Source organism: Chrysemys picta, chromosome 10 (genome assembly GCF_011386835.1).
Source record: "Chrysemys picta bellii isolate R12L10 chromosome 10, ASM1138683v2, whole genome shotgun sequence".
Taxonomy (NCBI): Eukaryota; Metazoa; Chordata; order Testudines; family Emydidae; genus Chrysemys; species Chrysemys picta.
The window spans coordinates 31,174,094-31,193,251 of NC_088800.1; the positions used below are offsets into that span (position 1 = coordinate 31,174,094).

Sequence of the window (19,158 nt, forward strand, 5' to 3'; positions counted from 1 at the left end):
CAATGAAGGTGCATTTATACAAAAGGTAAACAAAGCCATCAAGCTAACAAGGGGTGGAGGTAACAATTCAACTATCACCAGATGGGGAGAAATCAGCAAAAAGTCTTCACTAGACCGCATGGCATCTCTTCGCAGAAGGAGAAGAACTTTCAATGGTTTACAGGACTATAAAAATAGAAGGTCTGATGCTCTAATGATGAGTAGTTGAATGAACTGATTACATACAATACTACTGCATTATAAAAGTGTATCGAATAAGGTCTTTTATGACAGCTAATGATTTATTGGTGATTAATACCATTGTATGAGGAATCATGAATAATCACTGACATTATGCTTTAAAATCTGTGAACACACGAAGAGAGACAGTTTTTCTCCCAGACAGGAGGGAAGGCAGCTATCTACTTGTCTCCAGTGAAATTAAGCAATGTGTGACCAAAACCAATGGCAGCCTCATTTACATATGAATCAGCACGGGGATGGGAAGTCCACAGGAAGGGAAGAACAGCATGAAGTTATTCTGTGTGTGGAAACAAAACAGTGAGTTTGGGACAATATAAGGAAAGAGAAGAAAACATCTTGGCTTACATCACTAGACAGACACCAGGGGCCATAAGAGCTCTTGCCAGCTGAGGAAGATTGATCCTTCAGCCAAGCGGGTTGAAATCTCTGGGAACAGAAGATAGTTTTCTCAACAATCTTGAACAAAGATCATAAATTATTGAAGTTAGGTCATCACCATTAGAAAGCATATTTTTACTTTTGTTTGTTTGTAACCCTTTCTAATATTATTCCTTCTACTTGGTATCACTTAACTTATGTCCTTTTGTTAATACAATTGTTACATGTTTTTACAGTAAACCAACCCAGTGCTGTGTTTGAATTGAAGTGATTAACTGCAACAAACTACTGTGTTTTTGTCTTTTTAAAGCAACAATGGATTTTATTACTTCTCTGAGTGTTCCAGAAGAGGGTTGGACACATCAGGGCAGATGGTTTGGGGAAATTTGGGACTGAGATTGTGTTGGGATCATTTGGCTAGTAGTAACTTTAGTAGATAGAGAGAGCCTGGAGCACTGGGCCTGGTGCAAGACCTGAGGCCTCAATCAGAGGCCATGAAGCAAAATTAGGTCATGTATTAAAGCAGATGCTTACAAGTTCACTGTCTGGTACATAAATTTGGCAAAGTTGCTGTTAATATTGCTAAAACATGGACCCTCCTAAAAAGTACTAGTCACTAGATATTTACATAAATATATTTCAAAAGCCTAGTACAGATACACCCCAATCTAGTACAAAGTAAGATCGCTGGACAAAGTAATGAATAGGGATGTTTGTCTGAGATATTAGGAATAAGATACAAAAGGAGGTAACAAACAGATGTCAAGAAACATAAGGTGGTACGTAAGTGGTTTATCCCAGTTGTTTGTCTCAGTCTATAAATCATAGAAGAAGATTAGGGTTGGACGAGACCTCAGGAGGTCATCTAATCCAACCCCCTGCTCAAAGCAGGGCCAACCCCAACTAAATTATCTGAGCCAGGGCTTTGTCAAGCTGGGCCTTAAAAACCTCAATGGATGGAGATTCCACCACTTCTATAGATAACCCATTCCAGTGCTTCACCATCCTCATAGTGAAATAGTTTTTCCTAATATCCATCCTAGACCTCCCCCACTGCAACTTGAGACCATTGCTCCTTCTTCTGTCATCTGCCACCACTGAGAACAGCCTAGCTCCATCCTCTTTGGAAACCCCCTTCAGGTAGTTGAAGGCTGCTATCAAATCCCCCCTCACTCTTCTCTTCTGCAGACTAAATAAGCCCAGTTCCCTCAGCCTCTCCTCGTAAGTCATGTGTCCCAACCCACTAATCATTTTCATTGCCCTCTGCTGGACTCTCTCCAATTTGTCCACATCCTTTCTGTAGTGGGGGTCCCAAAGCTGGACACAATGCCTCACCAGTGCTGAATAGAGGGGAATAATCACTTCCCTCGATCTGCTGGCAATGCTCCTACTAATGCCAACCAATATGCCGTTTGCCTTCTTGGCAACAAGGGCACACTGCTGACTCATATCCAGCTTCTCATCCACCGTAATCCCCAGGTCCTTTTCTGCATAACTGCCGCTTAGCTAGTTGGTCCCCAGACTGTGGCAGTGCATGGGATTCTTCCGTCCTAAGTGCAGGACTCTGCACTTGTCCTTGTTGAACCTCATCAGATTTCTTTTGGCCCAATCCTACAATTTGTCTAGGTCACTCTGGACACTATCCCTACCCTCCAGCATATCTACCTCTCCCCCCAGCTTAGTGTCATCCGTGAACTTGTTGAGGGTGCAATACATCCCATCATCCAGATCATAATGAAGATGTTGAACAAAACCGCCCCCAGTTCCAATCCCTGGGGCACTCCGCTTGATACCGGCTGCCAACTAGATATCAAGCCATTAATCACTACCCATTGAGCCCGACAATCTAGCCAGCTTTCTATCCACCTTATAGTCCATTCATCCAATCCATACTTTAACTTGCTGGCAAGAATACTGTGGGAGACCATATCAAAAGCTTTGCTGAAGTCAAGATATATCATGTCCACTACTTTCCCCATATCCACAGAGCCAGTTATCTCATCATAGATGTCAGAGTACCTTGACTTAACCCTTTTTGTGTCTGAGGGGACAGCAGAGCCTCCTACTGCTGACTGAGCCATTCCCTGCCATGGAGCACTCGTTTATTAATGTACTTGTGCAAGTTGTGAGAGTCATTAGGACTGGGTTTTGAAGGCCATAAACCTGAGTGCCTTTCTCTCCGAACCATGTCTGTCGTCTTTCCCTCTGAGTAACACCAGGTCTGTTGAATTAGCAGGCTAAGCTCTCTGCTAATGCTTATAGCACTGGAGCTCCAAGAACAGAAACACTGAGCAGCTATAACAGCTTAGCAAGCTTGACAGCCATTATCACAGGCATAACATTCCTCCCTTCTACTGTAACCTAGGCTGGTGGAGACCAGAGTGTGGCTGTGGTGTAAAAAGGAGGCTGCTGGAGTCAGAGTTGCTGAACCAGGGTTTCTAAACACACAGACACTATGTGCATGCTGGTGTGCTGGCTGGGAGTGTCCAGACAGCTATAGCAGCAGAGCATTTAAGGCATCCAGGGTTACAGGGCAGGTGGTGACACCACCTCTCACTGGTCTGAATTGCATCCTAGAATGTGACATGAATCCAACCAGTTTTGACTGTTTTACTAATTGATTTTCTAATTCAGGAGTTCTCAACCTTTTTCTTGCTGAGGCCCCCCTCAACATGCTATAAGAATGCCAGGGCCTGGGGGGCGGGCGAAAGGAGTTCTGGGCCAGGGGGGACCGTTGGGCATAGGCATAGTTTTACATCTATTTTGTTGTGGGGGGCAAAGGCTGGCGGGGCTTGAGCCTGCTCTGCACAGCAGGGTCCAGGGAGGAGGCGCCACCTCCACCCCGACTCACTCAGGAGGCCACCCAGCCTGCCTGGGCTGTGGGGAGATGCAACCAAAAAAATATAACTCAAAGGGTGGACTCAGTTCAAAAAGTGTGAAAACTACTGAGGGTGCAGGGATGGGGTAGCTAGGGACTATGTGCAGGCAGGGGGTAGCTAGGAGCTGTGTGCGTGCAGGGGGTAGCTAGGAGCTGAGTGTGGGCACGGGGCTAGCTCAGGGTGCAGGCAGTGAGTAGCTAGGGGCTGTGTACAGGTTGGGGGGGGGCTCCCAGTGCGGCTCCAAGCTTTGGAGAGAGGGGGTGAGGCTCCCAGCTTCAGCCCCACATCGCTCCTGGCTTCGGGGACTTGGGGAGGCGGGGCACTAGCTTCAGCTGCCCCGCACTCCTCCTTGTTGGGCGGAGGGCAGGGAAGGAGGACAGCACCGGCTTCAGTGCTGGGGCTCAGGGCACTGGGTTTCAGCCACAGGGCTCGGTGGCCCCCTGAAAGGGCTGGCTGACCTCCTGTTGAGATGGGAGCCGCTGTTCTAATGGTCTCTAAGCATATCCACACCCACTGCCACGTTTCTGCTCTGAAATCAGTGTAAACCATCAAGGTACAAATTGATTTGACAAATCAATTATTTTCTTAAATGGCTTATGCCAAATGTTGTGTATTACACAAAAATTCTAACACCTGGCACACCAAGGCAATGCAACTCCTTAGATTATCTGATAGAAAAAGAAATCCTTCCCATGCTCTGCTACTGAGCTATAAGAATTCAACATTGGATGGAGAATGAGAAAAAAGGGAAGGATCCATTTTTCACACAGATCTATCAAGCCAGGCATTGAGGGACCTGATCCAAAGCCCACTGAAGTCAAGGGGAGTCCTTCCACCAACTTGAGTGGGCTTTGGATCAGGCCCTTGTAGAACAAGCACTGGTTCATGAAGATGAAATTTTTAGGAAGTCTTTCAGAAGAGCTGGGTGCAGGAAGACTGCATTGATTCCTCCAGCTGACACGAACACAGCATGTACACTAATCCTGATCCTGAACTTGGCAGGGATACACAAGTTCACTAGCCATGCACTGCTTTTAAAACTGTTTTGCCAAGATGTCAAACATAAATGAGCTGTCCCTTTAATCTAAGGTATGCATGACTTGATCTCTCTCATTCATATTTAACTTCTAATTTAATATTTATAATTTTATGCTGAACTATATTTTTATTGTGACTATAAGCAAAGGCAGTTCTTCCTGCTCATCCCTGAGAAACTAAGTGAGGCTTAGGGAGAGGTTGGGCATAAGAGCTCAATATTGCAAAGTGCTGAGTGACTCCTGCAAGTTGCTAGGTGCCTTCAACACCCTTTGAAGCCAGCACTTTGCAGGATCCAGGCTCTAAATTTCACCATCTTTTTTCCACCAAAGAAAAACAACAATAAAGCTTCCTTCAGAGGCTGCCAACTGCTGTGGTCAATTAAATATTTGCCTCCTCCTTAAGCCTGAAGCATTTCCATGTTTTTGTATTTATTATTCTTTGTATAAATAGTACCCCTTTCATAGTGGGTGTATTTTTTTTTTTGCACCATGATGGAAGTTGTAGTTTTAAAAGGTGACCTGAATGTTGTATAAAGGAGGTTTTAAAGTTCAGTTTTATATTTAATCTCCATTGGTTGTTTTTAATTCCCTTGGTTGTTTAGAAATCAGGTCAGGTCCATCTTGTTATTCCCAAAAGATCCTACAGATGTCTGGAGAATTGCTCTATTGTGACATCAGAAATATCATACAAGTGAAATCTGATGAAGACAAAGTGATTTTTATTCTGACTGTTTAAAACTATAATTGTTTGTTTTTGTCCTACTTATAACTCAGGGACATAAACACCCTTGAGAAAAAAGAGTCTTTAGTAAAGATTCAACATACTGGACTCTTTAATTAAGGAATGAGACAGCTCACAATCTTCATGTGTATGACTCCAATTAACCCAGACAAGCAGATATGACTAGACAATACTGATTTTTCAGCAACTCCCACCCCCTTTTTTTAAGAGGCTGCCAACCTTTTTAGACATTATAAAAAAGGAAAAGGGGTACGTAATGGGGTTGGCACCCACCTCTCATGAGTACCCCCTCTGGTTGGGTGTGTCTGCAGTCTTTAAATCAGTACAACCCTGGTAGGGGTGGAATCCCCAGGACTTCCTCCTTGGAGACACCATCTTCCTGTGGCCCTCCCTGGGCTCAGTTCCTTCTCAGTCCCCGCAGACTGCCAGGAACTCCTTCATTGCTCCTCCGGTCCCTGCTAGCAAACTGTCTTTGGCTCAGTCCTAGTAGCCAGCCAGGAGCTTCTCACTCCCCTGATCCCTGCCAGCTTACTTAGCTGTCCATAGTCCTTCTACTTTTCCACCCAGGACCACAGTGCTTTCTTCTCCAGCTCCAAACAGCAACCAACCACTGCTCTGTGCTGCAGCTCCTTTTATATGGCCCTTCTGGGCCCTTATTGACTGCTTCCCCTGCAGCCACTCTAGCCTGCTTGGAGGACCTCTCCTCTGTTCCTTTCCTGGGGTGGGTGTGGCAGAGCCCTGAGGCCTCCAGCAGGGGGCCTTTGGGGCTAGTCCACCCCATCCCAGGGTAAAACCCCAATTTTTGTTTGCCCTTTGCACTTGACCTTTACATAAAAATTAGACTGTAAGCACTTCAGACAAGGACTATGTCTTCTTGTGGACCCCTAAAATAATTGGCACAATGGGGCCCTGATCCTGACTGGGCCTTTGAGTTATGTCCTAATAATAATAATAATGATAGCAGCAATAATGTAGGGATAACTGAAGATTCATTTTAGTGTGAGCAGCTCATATTTTTGTCATATCCAGTTCAACTTGAAACTTGTGACTAGAAATCACCAAAATATTAAAGAAGGAGGAGTACAATAATAAATGTTTTTTAGACAGACCAGATGGATGAGGTAATATCTTTTATTGGACCAACTTCTGTTGGTGAGAGAGACAAGCTTTCAAGAAGAGCTCTGTGTGGCTTGAAAGCTTGTCTGTCTCATCAACAGCAGTTGGTCCAATAAAAGATATGATTATTATTAGGAAAAGGCTCAAAGACCCCAGTCAGGATCAGGGCGCCATTGTGCCAATTATTTTTCAGACACACATGAAGACTTGATTGAAGTGCTTGCAGTCTAATTTTTATAACCTCATATATAAAGCTGATTTTACTTCACCCATTTTGTCTCTCTAATGCCCTGGCACAGACATGACTACAATTACACTGCATGCTATGCTTATTAGAGCAATGGAATCCAATGGAGGTAAAACTACAAATCCACCCAATAAGCAACTGTAGAATTGATAGCATAAAACAGAGCCTATGAAAATGTTGTTAGAACATAGGACATGAGTGCCATGTAAAAATATTTTTACATGGCACTCAACAAATTCTGAACAGCATAGGAGAACAACAAATCTTATGTGTCTGGCTGTCTGAAGTCTATAGGCTCCTGTTAGCCTCGTTCCCTCAAACCTAAACCCTTATGAATTTGCCAGCCCCCCGAGAGCCCATTCTCTTACTATTTGGAAAACAAAGCAGCAACAATGGTACTTGCATGTCTTAAACTTCTAATTAGCTACATGGAAGCAATGAGTTAGTGGAAAACAAAATGCTAAAAATCTCACAAAGTTCAGTTTGACTTTGATGATTTATAATGTGCCAATTCAAGTAAATTAGAGCAAGTAAAAGAAATAGCAGCAAAGAATAGTTGGACTTGAAAGGTTCTGAAAAACAGAAAACTCATCCACATAAGGGCTAAAATGGAGGCCCAGAGAAACTCGTTTATTAACATGTAGAAAAGTGCCATTGTTTGTTACACTGATGATACTGTATGAAAATATGTCTACAAGTAATGATGCATTTCACTTCAGCAGGTGTTATTCAAGCTGAAACTTCTGGGCATCCTTAAGTGTTTGTTTACAATTATTGTCAAAGATTTAAGAGCACTTCTATAAATACAGAATGTTGACAGTGCAAATTCATACTATAAAATCATGCAAATGTTGTAAGCTACTTTCACCAACTAAAAATCATGCTATGGGGGAAGGGAGTATTATTTTTTCATTGGAGAGTTATGACTAATGTTTTAGATTACTCATTTCTCTTCTGACTGGAAGTGGAAAATAAATGCCTAATATCGTTCAATGCCCATTTTTTCCACATTCATCATCTTTGTGCATTTACCAACCTAGAGGCTCACTCTTACGATTTCCCCCTCATCCATTGGATTGGATTGGATTGAAGTCTTTTTTATAAGTGATTCTGCTATTATAACTAGGCTGTGCATACATGGCAAATTCTCCAGTGGATGTTCCTTCCCTCCTACCGCAGAAGACATTGGCTATTAAACTTATGTTATTGAAAATTATATCTATATATAAGACAATGTATACTTAAGAGCTGAGCCCTTCAGAATAGCAAATGTCAGGCTATGAGAAAAATTTACAAGAAATAGGTCTCAGTTTAGTATCTCCAACAATCAAGAGGCTCACAATAAACAGAGTGAGAAAAATGAGTATGAACGGTGTGGAGTTGAAACAATGATTTGTAGAATTATACAGTAAAAAGCACCATCAGAAGAGGATAACCTATCAAGTGAGATCATTGATGTCTATGGTGTTGGCTTAATATACTGTATCATTTCTTTGTGGTCAGAGAGGAACTATGTATTGAATGAAGTTCTTGCCTGGGGAGTCTTGCCTGGTTTCAGCTTCTTTGAAAGGTTGACTCACATGGAAGTACAGGGATTTTTAATGCTTTTTATATGAAAAACTCTGTTGCCATAATACAGAATGAGCAAGGTACCAATTTGCCTGAGTTGTTCCCTAATTAGGCATCATTTGATTATCTTTCTATAAAGGTAATATACTCAGTTTCCTTGGGGTTAGTAAATTCCTGAACAGATAAAGGGTAATGATATGGAGAAATGTAAATGAAACAGAGAAAATGACTGAAGGAACACATTTTGGATGTATATGAAGAAAAGGAAAATTAGCTAGAGGGGCTCCCAGAGTTCAAAAATTCATTTCCAGATATGACTTTAATTTAAAATAATATTGTTAATGTTAGAAAAAGATATAGAGGGCCACATTCTGCTTTCAGATACTTCTGCTATCCCAATGGCCAATGAGTCCCTTGTCTTGTTGGGAATTATTTGGTAGGCCACTTCCACGGGATAGTGTGGAGGTAGGGAATTCCCTGTGTTGAGGCTTGTTGATTAAATAATTTTGATTTTGGGGGGGAAGAGAGATGACTTTATCCAGTCAGTCTCCTGGGTATTTTTCCGTTGACAGAAAGTGGCCCACTCTCGGTATATGTGATCCTGAACCAATACAATGAATAATGTTGGATCCAGTTCTCATTCCCCTGGAATCAGATGCTAGTTGTAGAGCCAGCCAGCAGTCACATTCACTCTCGGTAATTTGCTGAAATAGCAGGTGATCAGACTTTCCAACTTAGGATCTGAATTAGTTTTTGGTACAGGCAAGAAATAGGTTTGAATGCCTTATTTGCTTAGGAATACCATCGTTGTCCTGTTGCTGCTTTGTCTTTTTGGGCTGGTCTACACTGGGGGGGGGGGGGGGGGGGAGGAATCGATCTAAGATACGCAACTTCAGCTACATGAATAGCGTAGCTGAAGTTGAAGTATCTTAGATCGAATTACCTGGGGTCCACATGGCGCGGAATCGACGGCCGCGGCTCCCCCGTCGACTGAGCTACCGCCACTCGCTCTGGTGGAGTTCCGGAGTCGATGGTGAGCGCGTTCGGGGATCGATATATCGCGTCTTAACGAGACGCGGTATATCGATCCCAGATAAATCGATTGCTTCCCGCCGATATGGCGGGTAGTGAAGACGTACCCTTAATCATGAATGTGAAAAAGATCATTTCTTTGACCATTGAGCCAGGTTCCAAGAAACTGATGTTTTTGACTTCCTCCAGGATACCAGGATTCTTGGAAAGCAAGGCTTGATAGATGTTCACTGAACTCCTGAAAGCTGACACACTCTGTGTTTCATCCAAAGATCTTGCTTTATGATGTTTTTTCCCTTTACCCCGCAAATAGATAAAGCAAGATTACATGTAAAGATGGAAAGTGCTATTGGTCCCCGGAGTCTCATATACTTAAAAGGAACATTTGAAAGTGTCTTGGATGTAGCAGAGCCCATAGAATTGTACTTAAAAGGTTCCCTGCTTCCTTTTTAATAGTTCAGTTATTTTGCTGACCAAGCATTTTGGCAGGGTTGGAAGCAAGCTGCTCATAGGCGTGCACAGCCCATTTCATTAGGGTGTGAACCCAGGGAGCCCCGCCCTAGCCCCGCCCCTGCCCTACTCCCGCCCCCATCCACTCCCTCCTACTTCCCACCCCCTGACTTCCCCCACTCAAAACCACCAACCCCCCCTGCTCCTTGTCCCTTGACTACCCGCTCTTGGGACCCCTGCCCCTAACTGCCCCCCCCCAGGACTCCACCACCCACCTAAGCCTCCCTGCTCCTTGTCCCCTGACTGCCCCCCTAGGACCCTACCCCCTACCTGTCCCCTGACTGCCCCGACCCTTATCCACACACCCTCCCCCAGACAGACCCCTGGGACTCCCACGCCTATCCAATCGCTCCCTGCCCCTACACAGGACCCCCAGAACTCCTGACTCATCCAACGCCCCCCCCCAGCTCCTTATCCCCTGACCACCCCGTCCAGAGACACCCCCCCACAAATTGCCCCCCAGGACCCTCCTTGCTCCCTGTCCCCTGACTGCCCTGACCCCTATCCACCCCCCGCCCCATCCAATCCCCCCTGCTCCTCCGACTGCCCCCTCCAGAGACCCCCGCCCCTAACCCACCCTGTCCCCTGACTGCCCCCATCCCTTATCCAACCCCCTGGCCCCAGACCCCTTACCATGAGAGGAGGCTCCTAGCCTCCGGCAGAGCCAAACGCTGCCCTGCAGGAGTGCACAGCCCCAGCCCCCAGAGCGTTGCATGCGCGGCAGCATGGCTCATGGGGGGGCGTGTCTGACTCTCCGCAGAGCCCCAGCCCACCGAGAGCGCTGCGCGCAGTGGCGACATGGCTCCAGGGGAGGGCGAGCATGTCTGCCTCACCGTGGAGCCAAATGCTGCCCCGCGGGAGCACGCAGCCCCAGCCCCCAGAGCGCTGCGCGCGGCAGCATGGCTCCAGGGCACGGGGGAACGTGTCTGACTCCCTGCAGAGCCAAACGCTGCCCTGCGGGAGTGCGCAGCCCCGGGCCCCAGAGCGCTGCGTGCACAGCAACATGGCTCATGGGGATTGGGGGGTCTGACTCCTCGCAGAGCCCCAGCCCACCGAGAGCGGCATGGCTCCAGGGGAGGGAGGAAGGCGGGGGAGGGGCTGGCAGCTTGCTGCGCTCGGCTGGGCGCTCCAGCCTGGGAGTGTGGACCCCGCGGCTTGCTGCGCCGGGGAGTGGAGCCATTTGCCCACCCCTGCTGGGCACACCCGGCACACCACGTGTGCATGCCTATGAAGCTGCTCACTCAGTTATTGCTCAAGCATGATGCAGGCATATTCGGGGTGGAGAGAGTGACGGGGGGGATGGACACCTGCTTCTATCACTGCAGAGGTGGGTAAAATCCTGAATGGGAGACACTAGTTTGCTGGATGCACAGACCAAAAAGACTACATAATTTGTGTTCATTTTTCACGATCACTTGCAGGGGGGCTTTTCTCACAGTCTCAGCTACCTCATGCAATTACAGAAATTGTCCCATCCCAAAAGTGGATATGCAGTTGTTAGGAAGTTAAAAAGCAAGGAACATTAAAACGCACAGTATGTTCAGAAAGTTGCAGATTAAAAAAATTCTTGAAGATACATGCTCAATAAGAGTTATGAATTTGTAACCACAGGAAAAACCCTGTGTGCAGTTTGAGGGACTGAGCACCTGAGCCATTGGTTGAGTTTGGCTGATCTCTGGTAAGCTTATCATCATGTGCACAGTTTTTTTTTATTATTTTTAATGTTTTATCGGTAGTGCTTTTACCTTAAGAACAAACGTGCTTGCTTAGAAATAACTATGTGGTAACTTAAATGTGACAACTACGCTGTTTAGAGCCTTTGAGGAAGGAAGGCAAAATAGACCTACTGAGGCAGTCTGCATTGTTGGGAAATTCACAGCATAGGCAGGGACCTGTGCAGCCTGGAAATACTCTAGACAGGAGGGAAAGAGACAAAGGTCTCTCCCCAAGAGAGGTGATAATTAAGGAGCCGAGAACCTAAAACCGGTGCTCTTATTGGATCTTAAGGAGGAAACACAGATACAATTGCAATTACAATGTAGTAATCCCGTACTAAATTAGCATGGTTGCTGCTGGAGTGATCTGCATCACTCTGGGTGCACTGTTGCAATGCCACTAAAATTTGACCCAATCGCCCATCACTGACCACATTTCAATGAGTGGTGCTGTGACCTGAAGTCTGTTCCTGTACAGCAGAGTGCAGGGCAGTCTGCAGAGAACGCAACTCCTGGCGACACCAGCTCATATGCTGTGTGGGTAAGAGACAGGGATGACTCCCCTGCTGAGGGAGAATGGAAGGCCCCTTTTGCTGGAGGGGTGGGGACCAGAATTCCTCCTCCACCCAATCAAGAAATATCTTAATTGGCACCACTGTAGGATGGCATGTAACTTTAGAACATTTACAGTTAGACACGACAATTTACCATGAATATGAGAGTTGACCATTTTGTGCTTTCATTAATTATTACTTACAACAAATGGCTCAAGTCAGAGCCTGGTTTTGTAATCACATGCCTATTTAAGTTCATTGAGCTAATCAGGGAGCTAATTGCAAAAACAAAATGTAAATAGGTGTTTGACTGCAAGGATGCTGAAGACAGAAAATCAAAATAAAACTTTAAACTAGTTTTTTTCCTCCCACCTGGTCCTTTAATTGTCATAATTGCTAATAACAGCAGATTTAATTAGTATTTTTAATTATTGCATTATTGAAATTAAATGTTACAAGGTTAAAAATAGGAAGAGTGAGACTACAGTGCAAGATAGCAAAGCCTATGTTATACTGAAGAGGAAACAGGGATAATGAACCACTTCTAATCTGCTCTTAAACCTAGAGATAGAACAGAAAATAGCCAGGGGCTCTTTGTAGGTGGGGAACTAGTTCAGTACCAGGCCATAGGGAGGAGAGTCACTTACTGAATCAGCAACAGTACCTGTATGCTGCTGATTCTCAAAGGTCTTATCTAACTAACAACCTGCATGGAGGCTACCAAACATACGGTATCTGTCAGGATAACGCCACCAGGTGGTATGATGGCAGTAACATATTAGCAAAATTGAGCCTAGAAATTTTGACTTACCCTCAGAATTTTAACAATCATGTGCGGAAAATCCCAGGGTGTGAGCTGTAATAAAGGATACATGCTACAAGGAACAGGGGGAAAATAGACTTTAAAAGACCCAAATAGCATTTTAAAATGGATGGCAGACAGCATAAGGAAGGTCCATCATGCTCCTACTTTGGTTTCAGCCAACAGACGTGACGTTGTATTTTGAATCAAATGCTGACACATCAACAAATTGTCAAGGAAAACAACTAGCAAAGAATTCATCTGTGAAGATACAAAAGGCCATGAAGAACAGGCACCTGTAAGTCTGCCTTCCAACACTAAGGACCCCTATGGCCTAACATGGGGGAAGTGTAAGAGTGGGAGGGGCATTTTGGGGTGGGGCCTAGGCAAATTGATCTAGGGGGATTCAAGGTAGCATTCCCCACTGGCAGCCGCTGTGCCTCTCGAGAGCCACACTCTGCTTCGGTAATTATCGAGGGTTGGGGGTGTTTTACTAACCTGTTGCGAACATGTGTAACTTCTTGAGATTAAGTACAGTTTAGCTTTAAGTGAAAGCACTCATGTTGTCCTGTTTGTGCCAGCCATCTATCGTTTGGACAGCTGTGTCTCCCCTGATTTATTTCCTGACATCTCCTCACACAGAGTAAAAGTTACCAAGAGCTTTGGGTTGAAAGAACCCCAGGTAACAATAGGGCAACTGAGGGAAGCTGCTATAACAGACAGGTCTCCAGGGCTGTCTAAATTGTGTCGGTGGCTGCTCCAACCTGCAAAGCAGTGCAGAATCAGGAGAGTGCAGATAGTGGTTTACAGCAACTTTAAAGTCCACCTCCTCCTCCACTTTGCTGAGACTTCTGTGCGTGGCCTCAAGAGGTCAGGGCCGCCCCCCCCCCCGCCGTCAGCGTGGCAGGGGAGGGCGCCGAGCCCGGCCGCGGGCCCGCAATCCCTGACCATCCGGAGCGCCGAGGGGAGGGCGGCGAGCCCAGCCGGGGCTCTCCGCTCTCCCCGGCGGCCAGAGCGCTGGGAGGAGGGCGGCGAGCCCGGCCGGGGCCCTACTCTCCCCGACCGGCCAGAGCGCTGCGGGGACGGTGGCAAGCCCAGTCGCGGCCCCGCTTTCGGGCCAGAGTGCCCCGCCGCGCCGCCCCCCTCCAGGCGCCACCCCAAGCACATGCTTGGTGGGCTGGTGCCTGGAGCCAGCCCTGCAAGAGGTGCAGCACCTAATCACATCCTGGGAGAGACACTGGGATCCCTGTCTCCAGCTGGATAACAGAGAGAGTATGTCATCTACATACTGAGAATTCCAACTCTCTGAATGTATCCCATACATTGAATAAGGAGGCTGATCAAGCACAGTACAAATCTGTAGTACCGCTGGTACTGTACCGGGCATAAAAGACTGGGGGGGCAGAAAGACAGTTACCTAGTATGGCAATTTATTTATTTATTTTTATCTTAATATTTGTTGTAATAGGTACCTAGGGATAGGAGTTAGATTCCCAGGTTGGTAACTGCCAGGCTCATCTTTCCTTTTGGGTAAAGGAAACCCAGTGGTTTCAGGAAGCTCAGCCATGCCTCCACTGTCACTACCCCTGCTATGCCGGCTGCGCTGCTATTTATACTCGCACTCATTCAATGAGAGCTAGATTTCTATACGTGAACCAAAAAAATCACCCCCCTTGCTCATAGCCTAGCCATAGATTAAGAGCAACTGGAAGATTATGTGCACTGCTATTGTGCTTTTATAACCGGATTTTTTAAAAGTTCAATCATTAAATCTGTGAGCGCAACAGAATATCGCTCAGTTAAATACTCTAGGAAATCAATTGTCAATAAATCAATAAATTAGGGCTGTCGATTAATTGCAGTTAACTCACGCAACTAATTTTTTGAGTTAATCGTGATTAATCACTGTTTTAATCACATTGTTCAATAGAATATCAATTGAAATTTATTAAATATTTTGGATGTTTTTCTACATTTTCAAATATATTGATTTCAGCACAGAATACAAAGTGAACACTGCTCACTTTATATTATTATTTTTTATTACAAATATGTGCACTGTAAAAATGATAAACAAAAGAAACAGTATTTTTCAATTTACCTCATACAAGTACTGTAGTGCACTCTCTTTATCGTGAAAGTGCAACTTAAAAAAAAAAATCTACATTTGTGTTACATAACTGCATGCAAAAACAAAACAATGCAAAACTTTAGAGCCTACAAGTCCACTCAGTCCTACTTCTGTAGTTTCTGCATCGGAATATTGCTCTTTTAAGACTTCTGAAAGCATGCGCCACACCTCATCCCTCTCAGATTTTGGAAAGCACTTCAGTTTCTTAAACCTTGGGTCGAGTGCTGTAGCTATCTTTAGAAATCTCACATTGGTACCTTCTTTGCGTTTTGTCAAATCTGCAGTGAAAGTGTTCTTAAAATGGACATGTACTGAGTCATCATCCGAGACTGCTATAACATGAAATATATGGCCAAATGGGTAAAATAGAGCCGGAGACATACAATTCTCCCACAAGAAGTTCAGTCACAAATTTACTTAACGCATTTTTTTTTAATGAGCGTCGTCAGCCTGAAAGCATTTCCTCTGGAGTGGTGGCCGAAGCATGAAGGGGCTTACGAATGTTTAACATATCTGGCACATAACTACCTTGCAATGCTGGCTACAAAAGTTTCATGAGAATGCCTGTTCTCACTTTCTGGTGACATTGTAAATAGGAAGTGGGCAGCATTATGTCCCGTAAATGCAAACAAACTTGTTTTTCTTCTACAGAAACCAAACCACCAAAAAAGAAAATCAACCTTCTGCTAGTGGCATCTGACTCAGATGATGAAAATGAACATGCGTTGGTCTGCATTACTTTGGATTGTTATCGAGCAGAACCCGTCATCAGCATGGATGCATGTCCTCTGGAATGGTGGTTGAAGCATGAAGAAACATATGAATCTTTAGCGCATATGTCATGTAAATATCTTGTGACGCCGGTTACAACAGTGCCATGCGAACATCTGTTCTCACTTTCAGGTGACATTGTGAACAAGAAGTGGGCAGCACTATCTCCTGAAAATGTAAACAAACTTGTTTGTCTGAGCGATTGGCTGAACGAGAAATAAGACTGAGTGGACTCAAAAGTTTTCCATTTATTTTTGAATGCAGTTATTTTTTGTACATTTGTATGTTCAACTTTCATGATAAAGAGATTGAATTACAGTACGTGTATTAGGTGAATTGAAAAATACCATTTCTTTTCTTTTTTACAGTGCAAATATTTGGAATTCAAAATAAATATAAAGTGAGCACTGTACACGTTGTATTTTGTGTTATAATTGAAATCAATATTTGAAAATGTAGAAAACATCAAAATATTTAAATAAATGGCATTCTATTACTGTTTAATAGCGCAATTAATCATTATTGTTTTTAATCATGATTAGTTTTTTTTAATCGTACGATTATTCGTGATTAATATATTTGTGGACGAAGTTCAAATTATACAGAAAGGAGAGAAATCTGCCATCTGCCCTCACAAAGTCTGTGAGGAGAGGTAAGTTCATTGCATAAGTTCTTCACTGTGAATTATTCGCTCAGCAGTAGAAGTAGAGATGAAAAACATAACTTGGAAATTGCATGGCAAATCTATTAACATTTCAGGTGGGTAGGAGCAGGAGACAGTAATTGCTCAAAGCAGCATATACATTTATCAAAGCGATACTACTGGGGTTAATAGGGATGCTACAACACCTACGTATGGTCTGTTTTTGGGACTGTGAGACCACCTTACAGGTTTCTAAGACAAAAACTTAAATCAGCTCAAGTCAGAGGCTCCTCCTCAGAAAATTAACTCTCCTAGAATAGAAAACATTTTTTTCTGGTGAAAATACACCTTCATATATTTGATCATTAATATTTCTGTCAATGTGGAATACAATTTGTTGATTTCAAATGGATTGCTGTAAAGGACAGAACAAAATCATATTGATATAGATGTATAGAGCTCTCTAAGTATCTACAGTAGTTTATGATTTAGTCACAATTCTTTCATAATGTTACAGGGAGGTGTAAAAATATGCCTGCATATCTGATCTAGTTTGGGGTCTGGACCAATGACTACTACTCGTTCCTTTCAAAGAAAAAACAGTTATTTACCTTACAGTAATTATGGTTCTTTAGATGTGTTGTCCATATATACATTACACTGATGGTGCACATGTACCCTATGTATTTGAATTTGGACTCTTTAACCCAGCGGTGATCATTGGGGCTGTGCCTGTGCCCTGAGTGTCCTCATGCCTCCATAAAGTGGGATGACCCCAATCATCTCTCTATTCCTTCATCAATACAGAATTTGGATGTTATGGGACTCTGTAGTAGGGGAGAAGCAGGGAAGGTTGTGGAATATGGACAAAACATCTGAAACAACCACAGTTACTGAAAGGTAAGTAAGTTCTTTGAGTGTTTTTTACCATATACATTCCACTGATGGTGACTCACAAGCAGTGATGGAGTTGGGTGCTAGGAGTTCAACTAAATAATGACTGTAAAATAACCCTGCCAAAATGAGCATCGGATTATGATGCTTCTACAATGGAGTAATGCTGTGTAAAGTCTTATATAGAACTCCATGTACCTGCCCAACACCTCTCTACTATGGGCACATTCCTCAAAGAAACTCTCAAGGCTGTCTGAGCTCTAGTGGAGTGGTCTGTGACTCTTACTGGTGAGTCTATTTTAGCTAATTCATAGCATATAGTCTGCTATGCCTAATAATCCAATTAGAAATTCTCTGGGTCAAAACATATTAAGCTTTGACCCTCTGTATGAAAGTTACATATAATCTAGGGGATATCTTAAAGGGCTAATCCTATCTAGACAGGATGACAAGGCTCTATGAACTTCTGAAGACTGTAGTCAAGCCCATTAGAACAATATTTAAATCTGAAGAAGGTGTCAATTGTTTGACTGGGGGATAAACTCTGACAAGCCCCCTCAGGAATCTAGCTACCATAGTATGGGACAAAACTGAGCATCCCTAAATTGGAAGGCGGTTAGCTGAGATGGACCCTAAGGGAACTCATGGCCACTCCATGTGTCTTTGATGATAGTAGCTACTACAGTATGTTTGAGATCTGCATTTATGAGGGATGTAGTTGATGTAGATTGGCCTTGGTGGTAAACTTTTCCATTTAGCAGAGTATATACAAAGGCAACAATGATAGTGACCCAAGTAACGGAAGAGACAATGAAGAGGACTGGATGTGTAAGCTGCAGCACATACGTTATCCTAGAGCAGGTACTTGAAAAGTGCTTCATTTGTATGAAGTGCCTCCAGATAGAGCAGATGGAAGAGAAGATGCGAGGTTTAGAGATGCATGTAAAAACTGTGGTTGAGTTTTGAAGGGATTCAAGCAAATGTCCAGGAGGCTGAAGGGAAAACTCAAGACTCTCAGATGCAAGCTGGACTGGAGAACTCTGAGTACACTGCTGGTTGAGGAAAGTGCCCAGTGGAAGCATGTGACTACAAGAACCAGGGAGAGGAAAAGACCTGTTAGTGAAGGAGAAACAGAGCTCAGGAACAGGTGTGCTGAGTTGGAAAAAGAAGAAGGGGCACAGCAGGCTGTAACTGAAGGAGGGACGGTAAAGAAGAAGAGAAGAGTGGCTAGTCCTGTAAGAAGACAGGGAGGGCCAATGGAGATATTCAGAGGTCAGAGCCCCAGGAGGATACAGGATGACTTGCAGAAGATTGCAAGACAGAACAAGAGACAAGAGGACTAGCAGAATTGCACCAACACTAGGAAGAGGCAGAGCTACATGACTCAGGACTACCTACTAACAAGAATGGACAGGCCTGTCACTAGAGCTGACGCTGAGAACAGTAGGGTGTGCTGTCTGCCAGGAGCTAAGATATGGGATGTGGACCTGAAGAGGATCCAAATGGGAGCTGAAAAGAATCCACTGATTGTCCTTCACGTGGGAACAAATGATATAGCTAGATTCTTGCATCAAGGCTGACTACAGCATGCTGGGGAAGATGGTTAAAGAAATGGAGGCTCAGGTGATTTTCAGTGGGATTCTACCTGTCCCTAATGGAGGAGAGTGAAGGTGAGACAAGATTATGATGACCAACAGATGGCTCTGGTTGTTTTGCTAGAAGGAGGGCTTTGAGATGTTCAATCACTGGGAGGCATTCACAGGGACTGTTCTCCTGGGGCGGGCTCCACCCAAGTTGAGAGGAAAATAGATTTCTGGGATGGAGGTTGGCACGACTGATTAAAAGAACTTTAAACTAGGAATTCAGGGGAGATGTTCATGATGCCTGATTCTAAC

At 44.3% G+C, this 19,158-nt stretch overlaps 1 protein-coding gene across 14 annotated transcripts in view; it reads right to left on the reverse strand.

Annotated features, from left to right (window-relative positions):
• OTUD7A (OTU deubiquitinase 7A) overlaps positions 1–19,158 on the reverse strand; it is a 280,943-nt gene that overhangs the window by 117,577 nt on the left and 144,208 nt on the right. Inside the window, exon 1 of one of the 14 annotated variants that reach the window (XM_065558331.1) lies at positions 10,387–10,554. The exons of 12 other annotated variants lie outside the window; for them this stretch is intronic. In XM_065558331.1, the coding sequence (XP_065414403.1) occupies positions 10,387–10,480 (94 nt within the window). In that variant the 5' untranslated portion in view covers positions 10,481–10,554. Of the gene's footprint in view, positions 1–5,552; positions 6,192–10,386; positions 10,555–19,158 lie in introns of those variants that run through there. One more of the 14 variants, XM_065558333.1, reaches the window with a different exon arrangement.